Source organism: Scyliorhinus torazame, unplaced genomic scaffold, assembly GCF_047496885.1.
Source record: "Scyliorhinus torazame isolate Kashiwa2021f unplaced genomic scaffold, sScyTor2.1 scaffold_451, whole genome shotgun sequence".
Classification (NCBI taxonomy): Eukaryota; Metazoa; Chordata; class Chondrichthyes; order Carcharhiniformes; family Scyliorhinidae; genus Scyliorhinus; species Scyliorhinus torazame.
The window spans coordinates 26,858-43,709 of NW_027308178.1; the positions used below are offsets into that span (position 1 = coordinate 26,858).

Below are 16,852 nucleotides of genomic sequence, written 5' to 3' on the forward strand. Positions count from 1 at the left end.
TAACAATATTTACTGGGGGTAATTTTGACCCGGGTGTGAGAGCCACTTTATATCTCTCCCAATTCTTATTTACACTGATTGCAGCAAAGTTGAAATTACCCCACGAGTTGCAGCATTTGTCTCAATGAAGTTGGCAGTTTCAGACTGTGACACCAGGGATGCCTCTTGTCAGCATTTGAGAGCAGAGACGTGACGGCTGCTGCTGCTGTTACACCAGCAGGTGGCAGTGTCGCACCACAAAGTACAAAGAGAACAGCAGGATCCCATACTGTCTGTGAAAGGTCAGAATGTCTGTGCAGAAACTAATTGGACACGCCCCCTGTATCAATAATGAATAAACACTCCCACTCCCAGCATTGCATGCTTCAATCAGTGTATTTTATTTCACCAGAATTGTAAAGTACATTTGAAATGAGTTAAAGGTGAAACAGCAACAAAAGCGAGATCTGAGAGAGACTCAGTGAGCAATTAGAAATCAGGGAGACGGCGAGAGAGAAATCCCATCAATCACACCCGGAATATTCTATTGGAGAGATTCTTGTCAGTGTGACTCTCGGTCACATCTCCATCGCTTCATTGCGAGCTGGAGCTATTAGACGGTCTTACACAGGCTTTGGTCATAATTATAATACTTTGGGTTGTATGAGTGGCTGTGCTTCCTGAAGCACAGAGCAGCTGCAACATCGCAGTTGCACACCTTCGTACCACATGCTAAACGTGTCAGAATTGTATCAGCTGAAAAAGAGGAGAGAACAACCAAATATACACAGTGTAAAATATGCACTGTAATGTACACATGAAAACACACACTGGGATATACACACATTAATGTACACACTAATTTGGTGGGTGGGGTTGAGGATGTGAGATTCTGCAACATTGAAAAATCCTCATTGTTGTTGGGTCCTTAATGTTGTGGGTGACTCACAATGGTTGGGGCCCAATAATGTTCTTCAAGCTTCTGAAACAACGGGGCTGCTAACGTCTCAGAATGTCTCTGATGTGCGAATGGCCGTCCTCAAGTTCTGGATGGTCATTAATTTTTAATCTAATACTTTGGTGCTGAGGGGGTGGGTGGGTCTGAAGCAGTGGAGAGTCGTTAACGTGGGTGAGGAAGGGGTGGCCTGGAATCGTCGGCTGTGGATTCTGTCCTTGGTGTTGTCAGGGGTTCCCCAATATTGTGAAACTCCCTAATGCTGTCAGTGATGTGGGCTGCATTCCTTTAATGTATTGGGGGCCCTAACATTGTGGGGTGCCCCTAACATGGTGATTTCTATGGGTGACATAATGAGAGTCCCACCACAGCGAGAAGCAGCAAACTATCTCAAACCTCGATATCGCCACAAATGTTCCCCACCTCGAATCTGGGGAATTGTGAAATATCGCTGAGCGATATTTCTAAACTTGAAACCCAAATTAGTTCAACAAAATTTACTGCGAGGCCGGTGATGTCTGATCCACAGCAACCACATCTTCAGTAAGTGTCCACAGATCGAGGAACTGCATCTCAGAGTGAATGAGCTGGACTCGGAGCTTCAGACAAGAATTGTTATTGCAATGGGCCATTTACCTTTGGAAGAGCATTATACTGAGACAGGACAGGTGATTGATAACAAATTCTTGATAATGGTGAGCTGGTGATAAATATCAGGAGACAGCATGTACGTGTCTCTGTACTGATTGGATATTATAATTAAATAGGTATTAATCTGTTATAATTGGTTCGTCATTGTTTTATACTCTGCATAATTTCAACCCAATGAATAGTCATAATTGGACATAGATAACTAATGATATGTGATTGGTATGTGCTGAACTCCTGTAACTTAATCTGAAATATAATTGTCTATACAATACTGGAAACAGGGCTGTCTGGTGTGATAGCCGCAAACACCACCAGTCCAGTTCTAACTGCAATAAGGATCTTGTTTATAACCCCATGACACCCCTGGGGAGTGGTTAGGGCTCACTCACTGTCTGAGATGTCATACGAGGCAGGCTCACATTTCTGGCCCTGTTCCCTCCTACCTCACATTGAGGGTGACACCAGGTGGGATGTTCAAGCATCATGGGGGACCTGCCCCACCATCACTCCCCACCCTGCACACCCTCTACATCCAGGCCCAGCCCATTCCCAACACCCTGGAGGTAGAGGATGGCTGCAGGGTCAGAATGTTGGTGCAAAAATGTTTCCTGGTGACGAGAAACATGGGGCTGGAGTCTCCGCCGGCGGGATGCTCCATTTTGCCGGCAGCCCGGGGGTTTGCCGACGGTGTGGGGCTGCCCCACAATGGGAAACCCCATTGAGCGGCCGGCGTAGCGGAGAAACCCGCCGGCGGGGTGAAACAGAAATGTGGCCGGGTGGAGAATTCAGCCCATTGTTGTGCCCTATCACCAATGTGCCACACCCGTGCCAACTTAAGTGGTCTGATAGATCATAGACTCCCTACATTTCAGAAGGAAGTCATTCGACCCATCGAGCCTGCACTTTCCCTCCTGTGTCTGGGTGTTTAATGGTCTCTGGGCTACTCTATGGGACGGAGGTGTGTCTGGAGTGATCTGAAGTCTCCACTGTCACCTCGCATTACCAGTCCTGGAGGCCGACTCTCGTCTGAGGCATGGTCTCGATGCCCTCAACCATGAAGCACTGAGACTGGGACACATGCCCCCGAGACTGGGCCATGCCACTTGCTGCAGGGACATTATTGGGCTCTCACTTGGTTGCCAAGTGCTGACGTCTGTTTCCAAAATTGCGCTTTCCTCAGCCTCGCCCGCTTGATTTGGGGGCGAGGCCCACCTGCTCAAAATGGCGACCCGATAGTGGAATTCTTCGCTATTCCTTGCAAATCTCACCATGCAGAATATGATGGTGCCTGGCCCGGTAACAGGATGCAAATATATACACTGGGTTTTTTTTAATTTAAACTACCAAATTCATTTTCTTTTCAAATTAAGGGGCAATTTAGCTTGGCCAATCTCCCCACCCAGCACATCTTTTGGGTTGTGGGGATGAGACCCAGGCAGATACGGGGGGAACGTGTAAACTCCACATGTGATTGAGGGCCGGGATCGAACCCAGGTCTTCGGTGCCATGAGGCAGCAGTGCTAACCACTGTGCCGCCCTCGGATGCAAATAGATCGTAATTGTCCGTGTCTATTCTCCCACTGGTGCCCCATTTCTGTCCGACTCTGGATTCTTTGCAGACGGCCGCTGGAACCAGAGTTCCTGATGCGTGGAGAATCCAGCCCATAGTCTCCCAAACGGAAAGTTCCGGGCCTGGGGTGGAATTCTCCCCCAACGGCGCGATGTCTGCCGACTGGCGCCAAAAACGGCGCCAATCAGACGGGCATCGCGCCGGCCCAAAGGTGCGGAATGCTCCGCATCTTTGGCGGCCTAGCCCCAACATTGAGGGGCTAGGCCGACGCCGGAGGGATTTCCGCCCCGCCAGCTGGCGGAAATGGCGTTTGTTGCCCCGCCAGCTGGCGCGGGAATGCGGCGCATGCGCGGGAGCGTCAGCGGCCGCTGTCAGTTTCCCGGCGCATGCGCAGTGGGGAGAGTCTCTTCCGCCTCCGCCATGGTGGAGGCCGTGGCGGAGGCGGAAGGGAAAGAGTGCCCCCACAGCACAGGCCCGCCCGCGGATCGGTGGGCCCCGATCGCGGGCCAGGCCACCGTGGGGGCACTCCCCGGGGTCAGATCGCCCCGCGCCCCCCCCCCCCCCCAGGACCCCGGAGCCCGCCCACGCCGCCTGGTCCCGCCGGTAAATACCAGGTTTGATTTACACTGGCGGGACAGGCAATTTCTGGGCGGGACTTCAGCCCATCCGGGCCGGAGAATCCAGCGGGGGGTCCCGCCAACCGGCGCGGCCCGATTCCCGCCCCCGCCCAATCTCCGGTACCAAAGACTTCGGCGGGGGCGGGATTCACGGCGGGGGGTCGGAGAATGACGCCCCTGGTCCCTTGAGCATTCCCAATTTTAATCGGTTCACCATTGGTGGCCGTGTCTTCAGGTGTCTGGGCCCCAAGCTCCGAAATTCCCTCCCTCCACCTTTCCGCCTCTATTGAGACATTCCTTAAAACATCTTTCGTCATCTGAACATTGGATGTTTCATTGCCCTAAAGGCACCACATAAATCTAAGTTGTTGTTGTCTCTTGCTGATGTTGATCGATTGAGGGAAGGGAGAGGACAGGGAGTCAGTGGAACTTCCCAAAGTCAAATTGATTTTGTTTGGTGTTTACTTACCGCATCTGGGGACCTCATTTTCACAATGTGTCGAGTACGGTGTAAACAGAGGTTTACATCCCAGTGAACTTTCGGCTTCTCCATAACAGTCATCGTGAACTTGACAGCATCTGAGTGGGTGACAAACAAGAGCTATCATTTCAGATGTAAGTTTTTCACGGAGAGACTGAAACTCAGTCAGGGGCTTAATGATTCCAAACAAGCCTCAGATTGGGTTCCCAACTCTGAAGAATTGTCCTGGAGTTTTCAGGAGCTAAAGATGAATCCTCAGGGAACTCATTTCACATAACTGAGGGGATTGCTGCACTTTAACAACATGGTCTTCTCCTATTATATTTCTTTTTAAAAATAAATTTAGAGTACTCATTTCATTTTATTTCCAATTCAGGGGCAATTTAATGTGGCCAATCCACCTGCTCTGCATATCTTTGGGTTGTGGGGGCGAAACCCACGCAAACACGGGGAGAATGTGCAAATTCCACATGGACAGTGACCCAGGGCCGGGATCGAACCTGGGATCTCGGCTCTGTGAAGCAGCAGTGCTAACCACTGCGCCACCGTACTGCCCTCCTATTTTATTTCAACGGATTTGTTCATTGGAGATAAACTGGGGATGGGAGGGAAAATATGTTTCTGAAAAAACACCCAATCAGATGAAAAAGAGTGGAAATGTCAGACCAATGGCAGCATGGAGGTGGGATGTTTGAGGTGGGAGGTGATATCTTGAACAATCCAGGAGTATATACAATTATTCTTGGTATCATCATCATCAAAGCGATATTTTCTGAAAGAACATGGAGCCCTGCCCACAACAAACATGGAGATTGTCCGAGACAAACATGGAGGCTGCCCACGACAAACATGGAGGCTGCCCACGACAAACATGGAGGCTGCCCACGACAAACATGGAGGCTGCCCACGACAAACATGGAGGCTGCCCACGACAAACATGGAGGCTGCCCACGACAAACATGGAGGCTGCCCCCAAGAAATGTGGCAATAAGCTGCCCATGACAAATATCGAGGCTGTCTATGACCAGCATGGTGGTCTGAAGATTTTGCTGTTTTCCACTTACAAACCAAAATTCAACGACTTTAACTTGCTGCTTTTGTATTCAGGTAGTGGGAGATTACCAGAAATTGTAAGTAACAGCAGAGGTCCAGTTTAATTGGGTCATTTATTCGGGTGACCAGGTTTTCAAAAGTCAAAAGTCGGACACATTGAAAAACCAACCGAGATGATGCTCATGTTGAGTGACCAATGGCAGGAGTCTGGGGAATATGTCCAATCAGAGTTGGATACCCTTTAAAGACTCCCAATTATTGAAGACAGCGGTTATGAGCGACAGACTTCTATTTCAATGGACCCAATCTTCCGAGGAATGACGATCACTGATCATCGGATTGCCACTCCTCTCACACTTACTTCCCTCGCTGCTGGTCTGTGATGTGGAGAGATGCCAACAGGGTGGGTTCAATTTCCGCACCTTCTGGGGTTATCCATGAAGGCCCCGCCTTCTGAACCCTGACCCTCTCCTGAGGTGTGGTGACCCTCAGGTTAAATCACCAACAGTCAACTCACTCCCTCAAAGGGGAAAGCAGTCTATGGCCTTCTGGGATGATGGCAACTTCACCTTTTTCACTTCCCTTGAAGCGGAGCTCAATCTTTCTCACTTGGATCTCTGAACAGGGTCTCCCGGGAAATACTGAGCATAACTGCTCCTGGAGTCGGTGCCTCACGGAGCAGGAACAGCCCTGAATAGTTACCCCAAGTAGCTCCTATAAATTAACCTCAGTAACCCCGATAAAATACCCCAGTAACTCCTACAAATTACCCCAAGTAGCTCCTATAAATTAACCTCAGTAACCCCCATAAAATACCCCAGTAACTCCTACAAATTACCCCAAGTAGCTCCTATAAATTAACCTCAGTAACCCCCAAAAAATACCCCAGTAACTCCTACAAATTACCCCCAGTAACTCCTATAAATTACTCCCAGAAACTCCTCTAAATTACTCCCAGTAACTCCTCTAAATTACCCCCAGTAACTCCTATAAATTACTCCCAGTAACTCCTTTAAATTACTCCCAGTAACTCCTATAAATTACCCCAGTCACTCCTATAAATTACCCCCAGTAACTCCTATAAATTACCCCCAGTAACTCCTATAAATTACCCCCAGTAACTCCTATAAATTACCCCCAGTAACTCCTATAAATTACCCCCAGTAACTCCACAACATTATCCATAGTAACTCCTAGAAATTACCCCCAGTAACTCCTATAAATTACCCCTAGTAACTCCTATAAATTACCCCCAGTAACTCCGATAAATTAGCCAAGTAGCTCCTATAAATTACCCCCAGTAGCTCCTATAAAATACCCCCAGTAGCTCCTATAAATTACCCCCAGTAGCTCCTATAAATTACCCCCAGTAACTCCTATAAAGTACCCCCAGTAACTCCAATAAATTACCCCCAGTAGCTCATGTAAATTACCCCCAGTAGCTCCTGTAAATTACCCCCAGTAACTCCTATAAAGTACCCCCAGTAACTCCTATAAATTACCCCCAGTAGCTCCTATAAATTACCCCCAGTAACTCCTATAAATTACCCCCAGTAACTCCTATAATTTACCCCCAGTAACTCCTATAAATTACCCCCAGTAACTCCTATCAATTACACCCAATAACTCCTAAAATTACCCCATTAACTCCGATAAATTACCCCAGTAGCTCCTATAAATTACCCCCAGTAACTCCTATACATTACCCCCAGCAACTCCTATAAATTACCCCCAGTAACTCCTATAAATTACCCCCAGTAGCTCCAATACATTACCCCCAGTAACTCCTATAAATTACCCCCAGTTGCTCCTACAAATTACCCCAGTAACTCCTATAAATTACCCCCAGTAGCTCCTATAATTTACCCCCAGTAACTCCTATAAATTACCCCCAGTAGCTCCTATAACTACCCCCAGTAACTCCTATAAATTACCCCCAGTACCTCCTATAAATTACCCCCAGTAGCTCCTATAAATTACCCCCAGTAACTCCTATAAATTACCCCCAGTAACTCCTATAAATTACCCCCAGTAGCACCTATACATTTCCCCCAGTAACTCCTATATATTACCCCCAGTGACTCCTATAAATTACCCCAGTCACTCCTATAAATTTCCCCCAGTAACTCCTATAAATTACCCCCAGTAACTCCTATAAATTACCCCCAGTAACTCCTATAAATTACCCCCAGTAACACCTATAAATTACCACAGTAACTCCTATAAATTACCCCCAGTAACTCCTATAAATTACCCCAAGTAACTCCTATAAATTACCCCCAGTAGCTCCTATAAATTACCCCAAGTAACTCCTATAAATTACCCCCAGTAGCTCCTATAAATTACCCCAAGTAACTCCTATAAATTACCCCCAGTAACTCCTATAAAGTACCCCCAGTAACTCCTATAAAGTACCCCCAGTAGCTCCTGTAAATTACCCCAGTAACTCCTATAAATTACCCCCAGTAACTCCTATAAATTACCCCCAGTAGCTCCTGTAAACTACCCCCAGTAACTCCTATAAATTACCCCCAGTAGCTCCTATAAATTACCCCCAGTAACTCCTATAAATTACCCCCAGTAACTCCTATAAATTACCCCAGTAACTCCAATAAATTACCCCCAGTAGCTCCTGTAAATTACCCTCAGTAACTCCTATAAATTACCCCCAGTGACTCCTATAAATTACCCCAGTAACTCCTATAAATTACCCCAGTAGCTCCTATAAATTACCCCTGTAGCTCCTATAAATTACCCCAGTATCTCCTATAAATTACCCCAGTAACACCTATAAATTACCCCCAGTGACTCCTATAAATTACCCCAGTAACTCCTATATATTACCCCAGTAGCTCCTATAAATTACCCCCAGTATCTCCTATAAATTACCCCAGTAGCTCCTATAAATTACCCCCAGTGACTCCTATAAATTACCCCAGTAACTCCTATAAATTACCCCAGTAAGTCCTGTAAATAACCCCCAGTAGCTCTTATAAATTACCCCCAGTGACTCCTATAAATTACCCCCAGTAACTCCTATAAATTACCCCCAGTAGCTCCTAGAAATTACCCCAGTAGCTCCTATAAATTACCCAAGTAACTCCTTTAAATTACCCCCAGTGACTCCTATAAATTACCCCCAGTAACTCCTATAAATTACCCCCAGTAACCCCTATAAATTACCCCCAGTAACTCCTATAAATTACCCCCTGTAACTCCTATAAATTACCCCAGTAACTCCTATAAATTACCCCAGTAACTCCTGTAAATTACCCCCAGTAACTCCCATAAATTACCCCCAGTAACTCCTATAAATTACCCCAGTAACTCCTAAAAAATACCCCCAGTGACTCCTAACTCCTCTCAATTACCCCCAGTAACTCCTATAAATTACCCCCAGTAACTCCTATAAATTACCCCCAGTAACTCCTTTAAATTACCCCCAGTAACTCCTATAAATTACCACCAGTAACTCCTATAAATTACCCCCAGTAACTCCTATAAATTACCCCCAGTAACTCCTATAAATTACCCCCAGTAACTCCTATAAATTACCCCCAGTGACTCCTATAAATTACCCCCAGTGACTCCTATGAATTACCCCCAGTAACTCCTATAAATTACCCCCAGTAACTCCTATAAATTACCCCCAGTAACTCCTATAAATTACCACCAGTAACTCCTATAAATTACCCCCAGTAACTCCTATAAATTACCCCCAGTAGCTCCTGTAAATTACCCACAGTAACTCCTATAAATTACCCCCAGTAGCTCCTATAAATTACCCCCAGTAGCTCCTGTAAATTACCCCCAGTAACTCCTATAAATTACCCCCAGTAGCTCCTGTAAATTACCCCCAGTAGCTCCTATAAATTACCCCAGTAACTCCTATAAATTACCCCCAGTAGCTCCTGTAAATTACCCCCAGTAGCTCCTGTAAATTACCCCCAGTAGCTCCTATAAATTACCCCAGTAACTCCTATAAATTACCCCCAGTAGCTCCTGTAAATTACCCCCAGTAACTCCTATAAATTACCCCCAGTAGCTCCTATGAATTACCCCAGTAACTCCTATAAATTACCCCCAGTAACTCCTATAAATTACCCCCAGTAGCTCCTGTAAATTACCCCCAGTAACTCCTATAAATTACCCCCAGTAGCTCCTATAAATTACCCCAGTAACTCCTATAAATTACCCCCAGTAGCTCCTGTAAATTACCCCCAGTAGCTCCTGTAAATTACCCTCAGTAACTCCTATAAATTACCCCCAGTGACTCCTATAAATTACCCCAGTAACTCCTATAAATTACCCCCTGTAACTCCTATAAATTACCCCAGTAACTCCTATAAATTACCCCAGTAACTCCTGTAAATTACCCCCAGTAACTCCCATAAATTACCCCCAGTAACTCCTATAAATTACCCTCGGTTGCTCCTATAAATTACCCCAGTAACTCCTAAAAAATACCCCCAGTGACTCCTAACTCCTCTCAATTACCCCCAGTAGCTCCTATAAATTACCCCCAGTAACTCTTTTGAATGACCCCAGTAACTCCTTTAAATTACCCCAGTAACTCCTGTAAATTACCCCCAGTAGCTCCTATAAATTGCCCCAGTAACTCCTATAAATTACCCCCAGTAGCTCCTATAAATTACCCCAGTAACTCCTTGAAATTACCCCTAGTAACTCCTATAAATTACCCCAGTAACTCCTTTACATTACCCCCAGTAACTCCTTTAAATTACCCCAGTAACTCCTATAAATTACCCCCAGTAGCTCCTATAAATTACCCCAGTAACTCCTATAAATTACCCCCAGTGACTCCTAACTCCTATAAATTACCCCCAGTGACTCCTATAAATTACCCCCAGTAGCTCCTATAAATTACCCCAGTAACTCCTTTAAATTACCCCCAGTAGCTCCTATAAATTACCCCAGTAACTCCTATAAATTACCCCCAGTGACTCCTAACTCCTATAAATTACCCCCAGTAACTCCTATAAATTACCCCCAGTAACTCGTATAAATTACCACCAGTAACTCCTATAAATTACCCCCAGTAACTCCTATAAATTACCCCCAGTAGCTCCTGTAAATTACCCCCAGTAACTCCTATAAATTACCCCCAGTAGCTCCTATAAATTACCCCCAGTAGCTCCTGTAAATTACCCCCAGTAACTCCTATAAATTACCCCCAGTAGCTCCTGTAAATTACCCCCAGTAGCTCCTATAAATTACCCCAGTAACTCCTATAAATTACCCCCAGTAACTCCTATAAATTACCCCCAGTCACTGCTATAATTTACCTCCAGTTTCTCCTATAAATTATCCCCAGTAACTCCTATAAATTACCCCCAGTATCTCCTATAAATTACCCCAGTAACTCCTATAAATTACCCCAGGATCTCCTATAAATTACCCCAGTAACTCCTATAAATTACCCCAGGATCTCCTATAAATTACCCCAGTAACTCCTATAAATCACCCCCAGTAACTCCTATAAATTACGCCAGTAACTCCTATAAATTACCCCAGTAACTCCTATAAATCACCCCCAGTAACTCCTATAAATTTCCCCAGTAACTCCTATTAATTACCCCAGTAACTCCTATAAATTACCCCCAGTAACTCCTATCAATTACCCCAGTAACTCCTATAGATTACACCCAGTAACTCCTGTAAATTTCCACCAGTAACTCCTAGAAATTACCTCCAGCAACCTGTATAAATTACGCAAAGTAACTCCTGAAAATTAACTGCAGTTACTCCAATGAGTTACTGAATAAATGACTCTCCATTTATCGGAACATGAGGTCAACCTGGTCATTATATCTTAGCGATTGTGGGATCTTGCTGTGTACAAATTGCGTTCTACCTGGAGGCAGTGATAAGGACGATAGAGAAACAAGCTCTGTCTCTCTGAGGAATGTCTTGTCTCTGCTTTGTACCAGAGTAAAACCTTGCTGATTCTCAGCCAGCGCAAACACCCACATCTTCACGGAGAGAGTTTTTACACAAGTATCGTCTCATTTTACCTGTCGAGGTCATCCAATGGCTGGTTTCCATTTCCTCCATACCCACAGAAACAGCCATAGTCCATGTAGCGCTGGTTCGGGACATTTGGACTGGCACACACAACAACATTTTTGAAGTTAACCACGCTTCTTCCCTGAACTGCGAATCCCTGAGCAGGGATGCAAATTGCTACAAGAGGAAAACAAAATGAATCATTGTGTCAGGAAAGCCCTGGTACAGAGTGAGCAGGGAGACAATTTAACAACACGCCGATTTAGAAAGCAGAAGAACGGCAAAAGAATATTCCTGAATTCAGCGGAAATTGAGTCTCGGAAACAGGCCATTCGGCCCAACAATCCCATGGGCTGGATTCTCCGTCAGGAGCGGGGTTCCCGACCCAGCGGAGAATCGAGCACTGGTCTAAAAGCGAGATCAGTGCCGATGTTGCAGTCCCCCGCCCGCAGCGGCAGTGAGCTACACGCCCCTCGCCGGCAGGAGGATGCAAATGGGCATTGAGCATCCAGTAAACTCTGATTAACGGGCTGGAAACCCGCTTTTCCAGACCCACGGGATGCTCCAGGCCTCGCAGCCGGGATTCAGGCGGCTGTGGATTGGCGAGGGTATTTTCAGGGGTTGCCCTGAAGCTGTGCACCCCGCGGTGGGTCAAGGCGGTAAGTATGTAACGTACGTGCCCCCCAAAGTCCATGGATGGCCCCCAGCCCCTCACAACACAAACCCTCTTGGTCTGACTGACAGCCCCTCACCACATCAAAGGCAGATAAGTGCTTCATGCGTAAAACAGAGCAAGTCAAAGCAATTGGCGGCCCTTTAGCGGAGTCCGACGGCCTCCCACAAGCTCCATGCCCTGCATACATTTGTGTAGCGAGGGAGAGCAATTTGCTCCTAGGACCCACTCCTAGTGCCAGCGCAGACCCGGAGCGATTCCACTCCAGCGGGAGAACATGGACTCCTGAATGGACAATCCAGACGCATGGTTATTGATCTGTTCCACACCAGGTTCCTCCCACCCTCTTCCTCTAACAGTAGCAGTGTAACTTTCCATTCCTTTCTCCCTCATTTACTTACCGAGCTTACCCTCAAAGCCATCAATAATATTCACATCAAATATTCCCTGTGGCAGTGAGTTTCACAATCTGCCCATCAAACACTGCCATCACAGGTACAGCACGGGGTTAGATACAGAGTAAAGCTCCCTCTACACTGTCCCCATCAAACACTGCCATCACAGGTACAGCACGGGGTTAGATACAGAGTAAAGCTCCCTCTACACTGTCCCCATCAAACACTCCCAGGACAGGGACAGCACGGGGTTAGATACAGAGTAAAGCTCCCTCTACACTGTCCCCATCAAACACTCCCAGGACAGGTACAGCACGGGGTTAGATACAGAGTAAAGCTCCCTCTACACTGTCCCATCAAACACTCCCAGGACAGGAACAGCACGGGGTTAGATACAGAGTAAAGCTCCCTCTACACTGTCCCATCAAACACTCCCAGGACAGGTATTCACATTTATTTTAGCTTCTTTCTCATTGACAATTCCCTGTTCTGAATTACCCCAGTTTTGGGTGCTGCCTCACTTGCTGTTCCCCCCACTCCTACAGCACATCCCTGAGGTCTCCAGTTGATCACTTACCTCCGAGCACGATGAGGATGGCAGTGAGTTTCGGGGACTCCATGATTTCTCGTTTCCTCCGAGTGATCGATGTTTGTCTCTCCGTGGCTCTGCTTCTTTTATTCGGCTCTCGGGGAGGTTACAACCCAGATTAGCTCAGCAAATGCAAATAGGGTGAAGAATCCTTGGCTGCTGATTCAGATATTTTGCTGTTGTCCAACGTGTGAGTGGTTGCAAGCACCTGTGGTTCTGGTGTGGGGCTTGTAGGCTTGGATTCTCTGAGCAAAATACTGAGAAGTGAGGACATTTGTAAGTGTCACTTTATAGGTTGTGATGCACCACATGAATATATATGCCCAATCTTGTAGCTCAGGGCCTAATCAAGAGTCAGCACTTTCAGGAACTGTACCCCAGTGAGAGTCAGCACCATCAGGAACTGTGCCCCAGTGAGAGTCAGCACCTTCAGGAACTGTACCCCAGTGAGAGTCACCACCTTCAGGAACTGTACCCCAGTGGGAGTCAGCACCTTCAGGAACTGTACCCGAGTGAGAGTCAGCAACTTCAGGAACTGTACCCCAGTGAGAGTCAGCAGCTTCAGGAACTGTACCCCAGTGAGAGTCAGAACCTTCAAGAACTGTACCCCAGTGAGAGTCAGCACTTTCAGGAACTGTACCCCAGTGAGAGTCAGCACCTTCAGGAACTGTACCCCAGTGAGAGTCACCACCTTCGGGAACTGTACTCCAGTGAGAGTCAGCACCTTCAGGAACTGTACCCCAGTGAGAGTCATCACCTTCAGGAACTGTACCCCAGTGGGAGTCAGCACCTTCAGAAACTGTACCCCAGTGAGAGTCAGCAACTTCAGGAACTGTACCCCAGTGGGAGTCAGCACCTTCAGGAACTGTACCCCAGTGAGAGTCAGCAACTTCAGGAACTGTACCCCAGTGAGATTCAGCACCTTCAGGAACCGTACCACAGTGAGAGTCAGCACCTTCAGGAACTGTACCCCAGTGAGAGTCAGCACCTTCAGGAACTGTACCCCAGTGAGAGTCAGCACCTTCAGGAACTGTGCCCCAGTGAGAGTCAGCAACTTCAGGAACTGTACCCCAGTGAGAGTCAGCACCTTCAGGAACTGTACCCCAGTGAGAGTCAGCACCTTCAGGAACTTTAAGAGCAGCACGGTAGCATTGTGTATAGCACAATTGCTTCACAGCTCCAGGGTCCCAGATTCGATTCCAGCTTGGGTCACTGTTTGTGGGGAGTCTGCACATCCTTCCCGTTTGTGCGTGGGTTTCCTCCGGGTGCTCCGGTTTCCTCCCACAGTCCAAAGATGTGCAGGTTAGGTGGATTGGCCATGATAAATTGCCCTTAGTGTCCAAAATTGCCTTTAGTGTTGGATGGGGTTACTGGGTTATGGGGATAGGGTGGAGGTATGGACCTTGGGTAGGGTGCTCTTTCCAAGAGCCGGTGGAGACTCGATGGGTCGAATGGTCTCCTTCTGCACTGTAAATTCTAAGATAATCTATGAACTTTACCCCAGTGAGAGTCAGCACCTTCGGGAACTGTACTCCAGTGAGAGTCAGTATGCTCAGGAACTGTACCCCAGTGAGAGTCAGCAAGTTCAGGAACTGCACCCCAGTGAGAGTCAGCACCTTCAGGAACTGTACTCCAGTGAGAGTCAGCACCTTCAGGAACAGTACCCCAGTGAGAGTCAGCACCTTCAGGAACTGTACCCCAGTGAGAGTCAGCACCTTCAGGAACTGTACTCCAGTGAGAGTCAGCACATTCAGGAACTGTCTCGCAGTGAGAGTCAGCACCTTCAGAAACTGTGCCCCAGTGAGAGTCAGCACCTTCAGGAACTGTACCCCAGTGAGAGTCAGCAGATTCAGGAACTGTCTCCCAGTGAGAGTCAGCACCTTCAGGAACTGTGCCCCAGTGAGAGTCAGCACCTTCAGGAACTGTACCCCAGTGAGACTCAGCACCTTCTGGTACTGTACCCCAGTGAGAGTCAGCACCTTCAGGAACTGTACCCCAGTGAGAGTCAGCACCTTCAGGAATTGTGCCCCAGTGAGAGTCAGCACCTTCAGGAACTGTACCCCAGTGAGAGTCTGCACCTTCAGGAACTGTACCCCAGTGAGAGTCAGCACCTTCCGGAACTGTACCCCAGTGAGAGTCAGCACCTTCAGGAACTGTACCCCAGTGAGAGTCAGCACCTTCAGGAACTGTACCCCAGTGAGAGTCAGCACCTTCAGGAACTTTAAGGGCAGCACGGTAGCATTGTGTGCAGCACAATTGCTTCACAGCTCCAGGGTCCCAGATTCGATTCCAGCTTGGGTCACTGTCTGTGCGGAATGTGCACACTCTCCCCGTGTGTGCGTGGGTTTCCACCGGGTGCTCCGGTTTCCACCCACAGTCCAAAGATGTGCAGGTTCGGTGGATTGGCCATGATAAATTGCCCTTGGTGTCCAAAATTGCCCTTAGTGTTGGATGGGGTTACTGGGTTATGGGGATAGGGTGGAGGTATGGACCTTGGGTAGGGTGCTCTTTCCAAGAGCCAGTGCAGACTCGATGGGTCGAATGGACTCCTTCTGCACTGTAAATTTTATGATAATCTATGAACTTTACCCCAGTGAGAGTCAGCACCTTCGGGAACTGTACTCCAGTGAGAGTCAGTATGCTCAGGAACTGTACCCCAGTGAGAGTCAGCACCTGCAGGAACTGTACCCCAGTGAGAGTCAGCACCTTCAGGAACTTTACCCCAGTGAGAGTCAGCACCCTCAGGAACTGTACCCCAGTGAGAGTCAGCACATTCTGGAACTGTACCCCAGTGAGAGTCAGCACCTTCGGGAACTGTACCCGAGTGAGAGCCAGCACCTTTAGGAACTGTACCCCAGTAAGAGTCAGCACCTTCAGGAATTGTGCCCCAGTGAGAGTCAGCACCTTCAGGAACTGTACCCCAGTGAGAGTCAGCACCTTCAGGAACTGTGCCCCAGTGAGAGTCAGCACCTTCAGGAACTGTGCCCCAGTGAGAGTAAGCACCTTCAGGAACTGTACCCCAATGAGAGTCAGCACATTCAGGAAGTGTACCCCAGTGAGAGCCAGCACCTTCAGGAACTGTACCCCAGTGAGGGTCAGCACCTTCAGGAACTGTACCCCAGTGAGAGTCAGCACCTTCAGGAACTGTACCCCAGTGAGAGTCAGCACCTTCAGGAACTGTCTCCCAGTGAGAGTCAGCACCTTCAGGAATTGTGCCCCAGTGAGAGTCAGCACCCTCAGGAACTGTACCCCAGTGAGAGTCAGCACCTTCAGGAACTTTAAGGGCAGCACGGTGGCATTGTGTATAGCACAATTGCTTCACAGCTCCAGGGTCCCAGATTCGATTCCAACTTGGGGCACTGTCTTTGCGGAATTTGCACACTCGCCCCGTGTGTGCGTGGGTTTTGTCCGGGTGCTCCGGTTTCCTCCCACAGTACAAAGATGTGCAGGTTAGGTGGATTGGCCATGATAAATTGCCCTTAGTGTCCTAAATTGCGCTTAGTGTTGGATGGGGTTACTGGGTTATGGGGATAGGGTGGAGTTATGGACCTTGGGTAGGGTGCTCTTTCCAAGAGCCTGTGCAGACTCGATGGGTCGAATGGCCTCCTTCTGCACTGTAAATTCTATGATAATCTATGAACTTTACCCCAGTGAGAGTCAGCACCTTCGGGAACTGTACTCCAGTGAGAGTCAGTATGCTCAGGAACTGTACCCCAGTGAGAGTCAGCACCTTCAGGAACTGTACCCCAGTGAGTGTCAGCACCTTCAGGAACTTTACCCCAGTGAGAGTCAGCACCCTCAGGAACTGTACCCCAGTGAGAGTCAGCACCTTCGGGAACTGTACCCCAGTGAGAGTCAGCAC

The 16,852-nt window shown here is 47.9% G+C and overlaps 1 protein-coding gene across 1 annotated transcript; it reads right to left on the reverse strand.

Moving 5' to 3' along the window:
* Positions 1 to 364: 364 nt before the first annotated feature.
* LOC140406303 (basic phospholipase A2-like) lies at positions 365 to 13,212 on the reverse strand. The gene is made up of 4 exons (XM_072494414.1): positions 12,979 to 13,212; positions 11,342 to 11,510; positions 4,242 to 4,351; positions 365 to 735 (listed from the first exon to the last, which is right to left on the reverse strand). Exons 1-4 carry the CDS (start codon positions 13,019 to 13,021, stop codon positions 593 to 595), a joined length of 465 nt encoding a protein of 154 aa, XP_072350515.1. The 5' UTR covers positions 13,022 to 13,212; the 3' UTR covers positions 365 to 592.
* Positions 13,213 to 16,852: the final 3,640 nt, after the last annotated feature.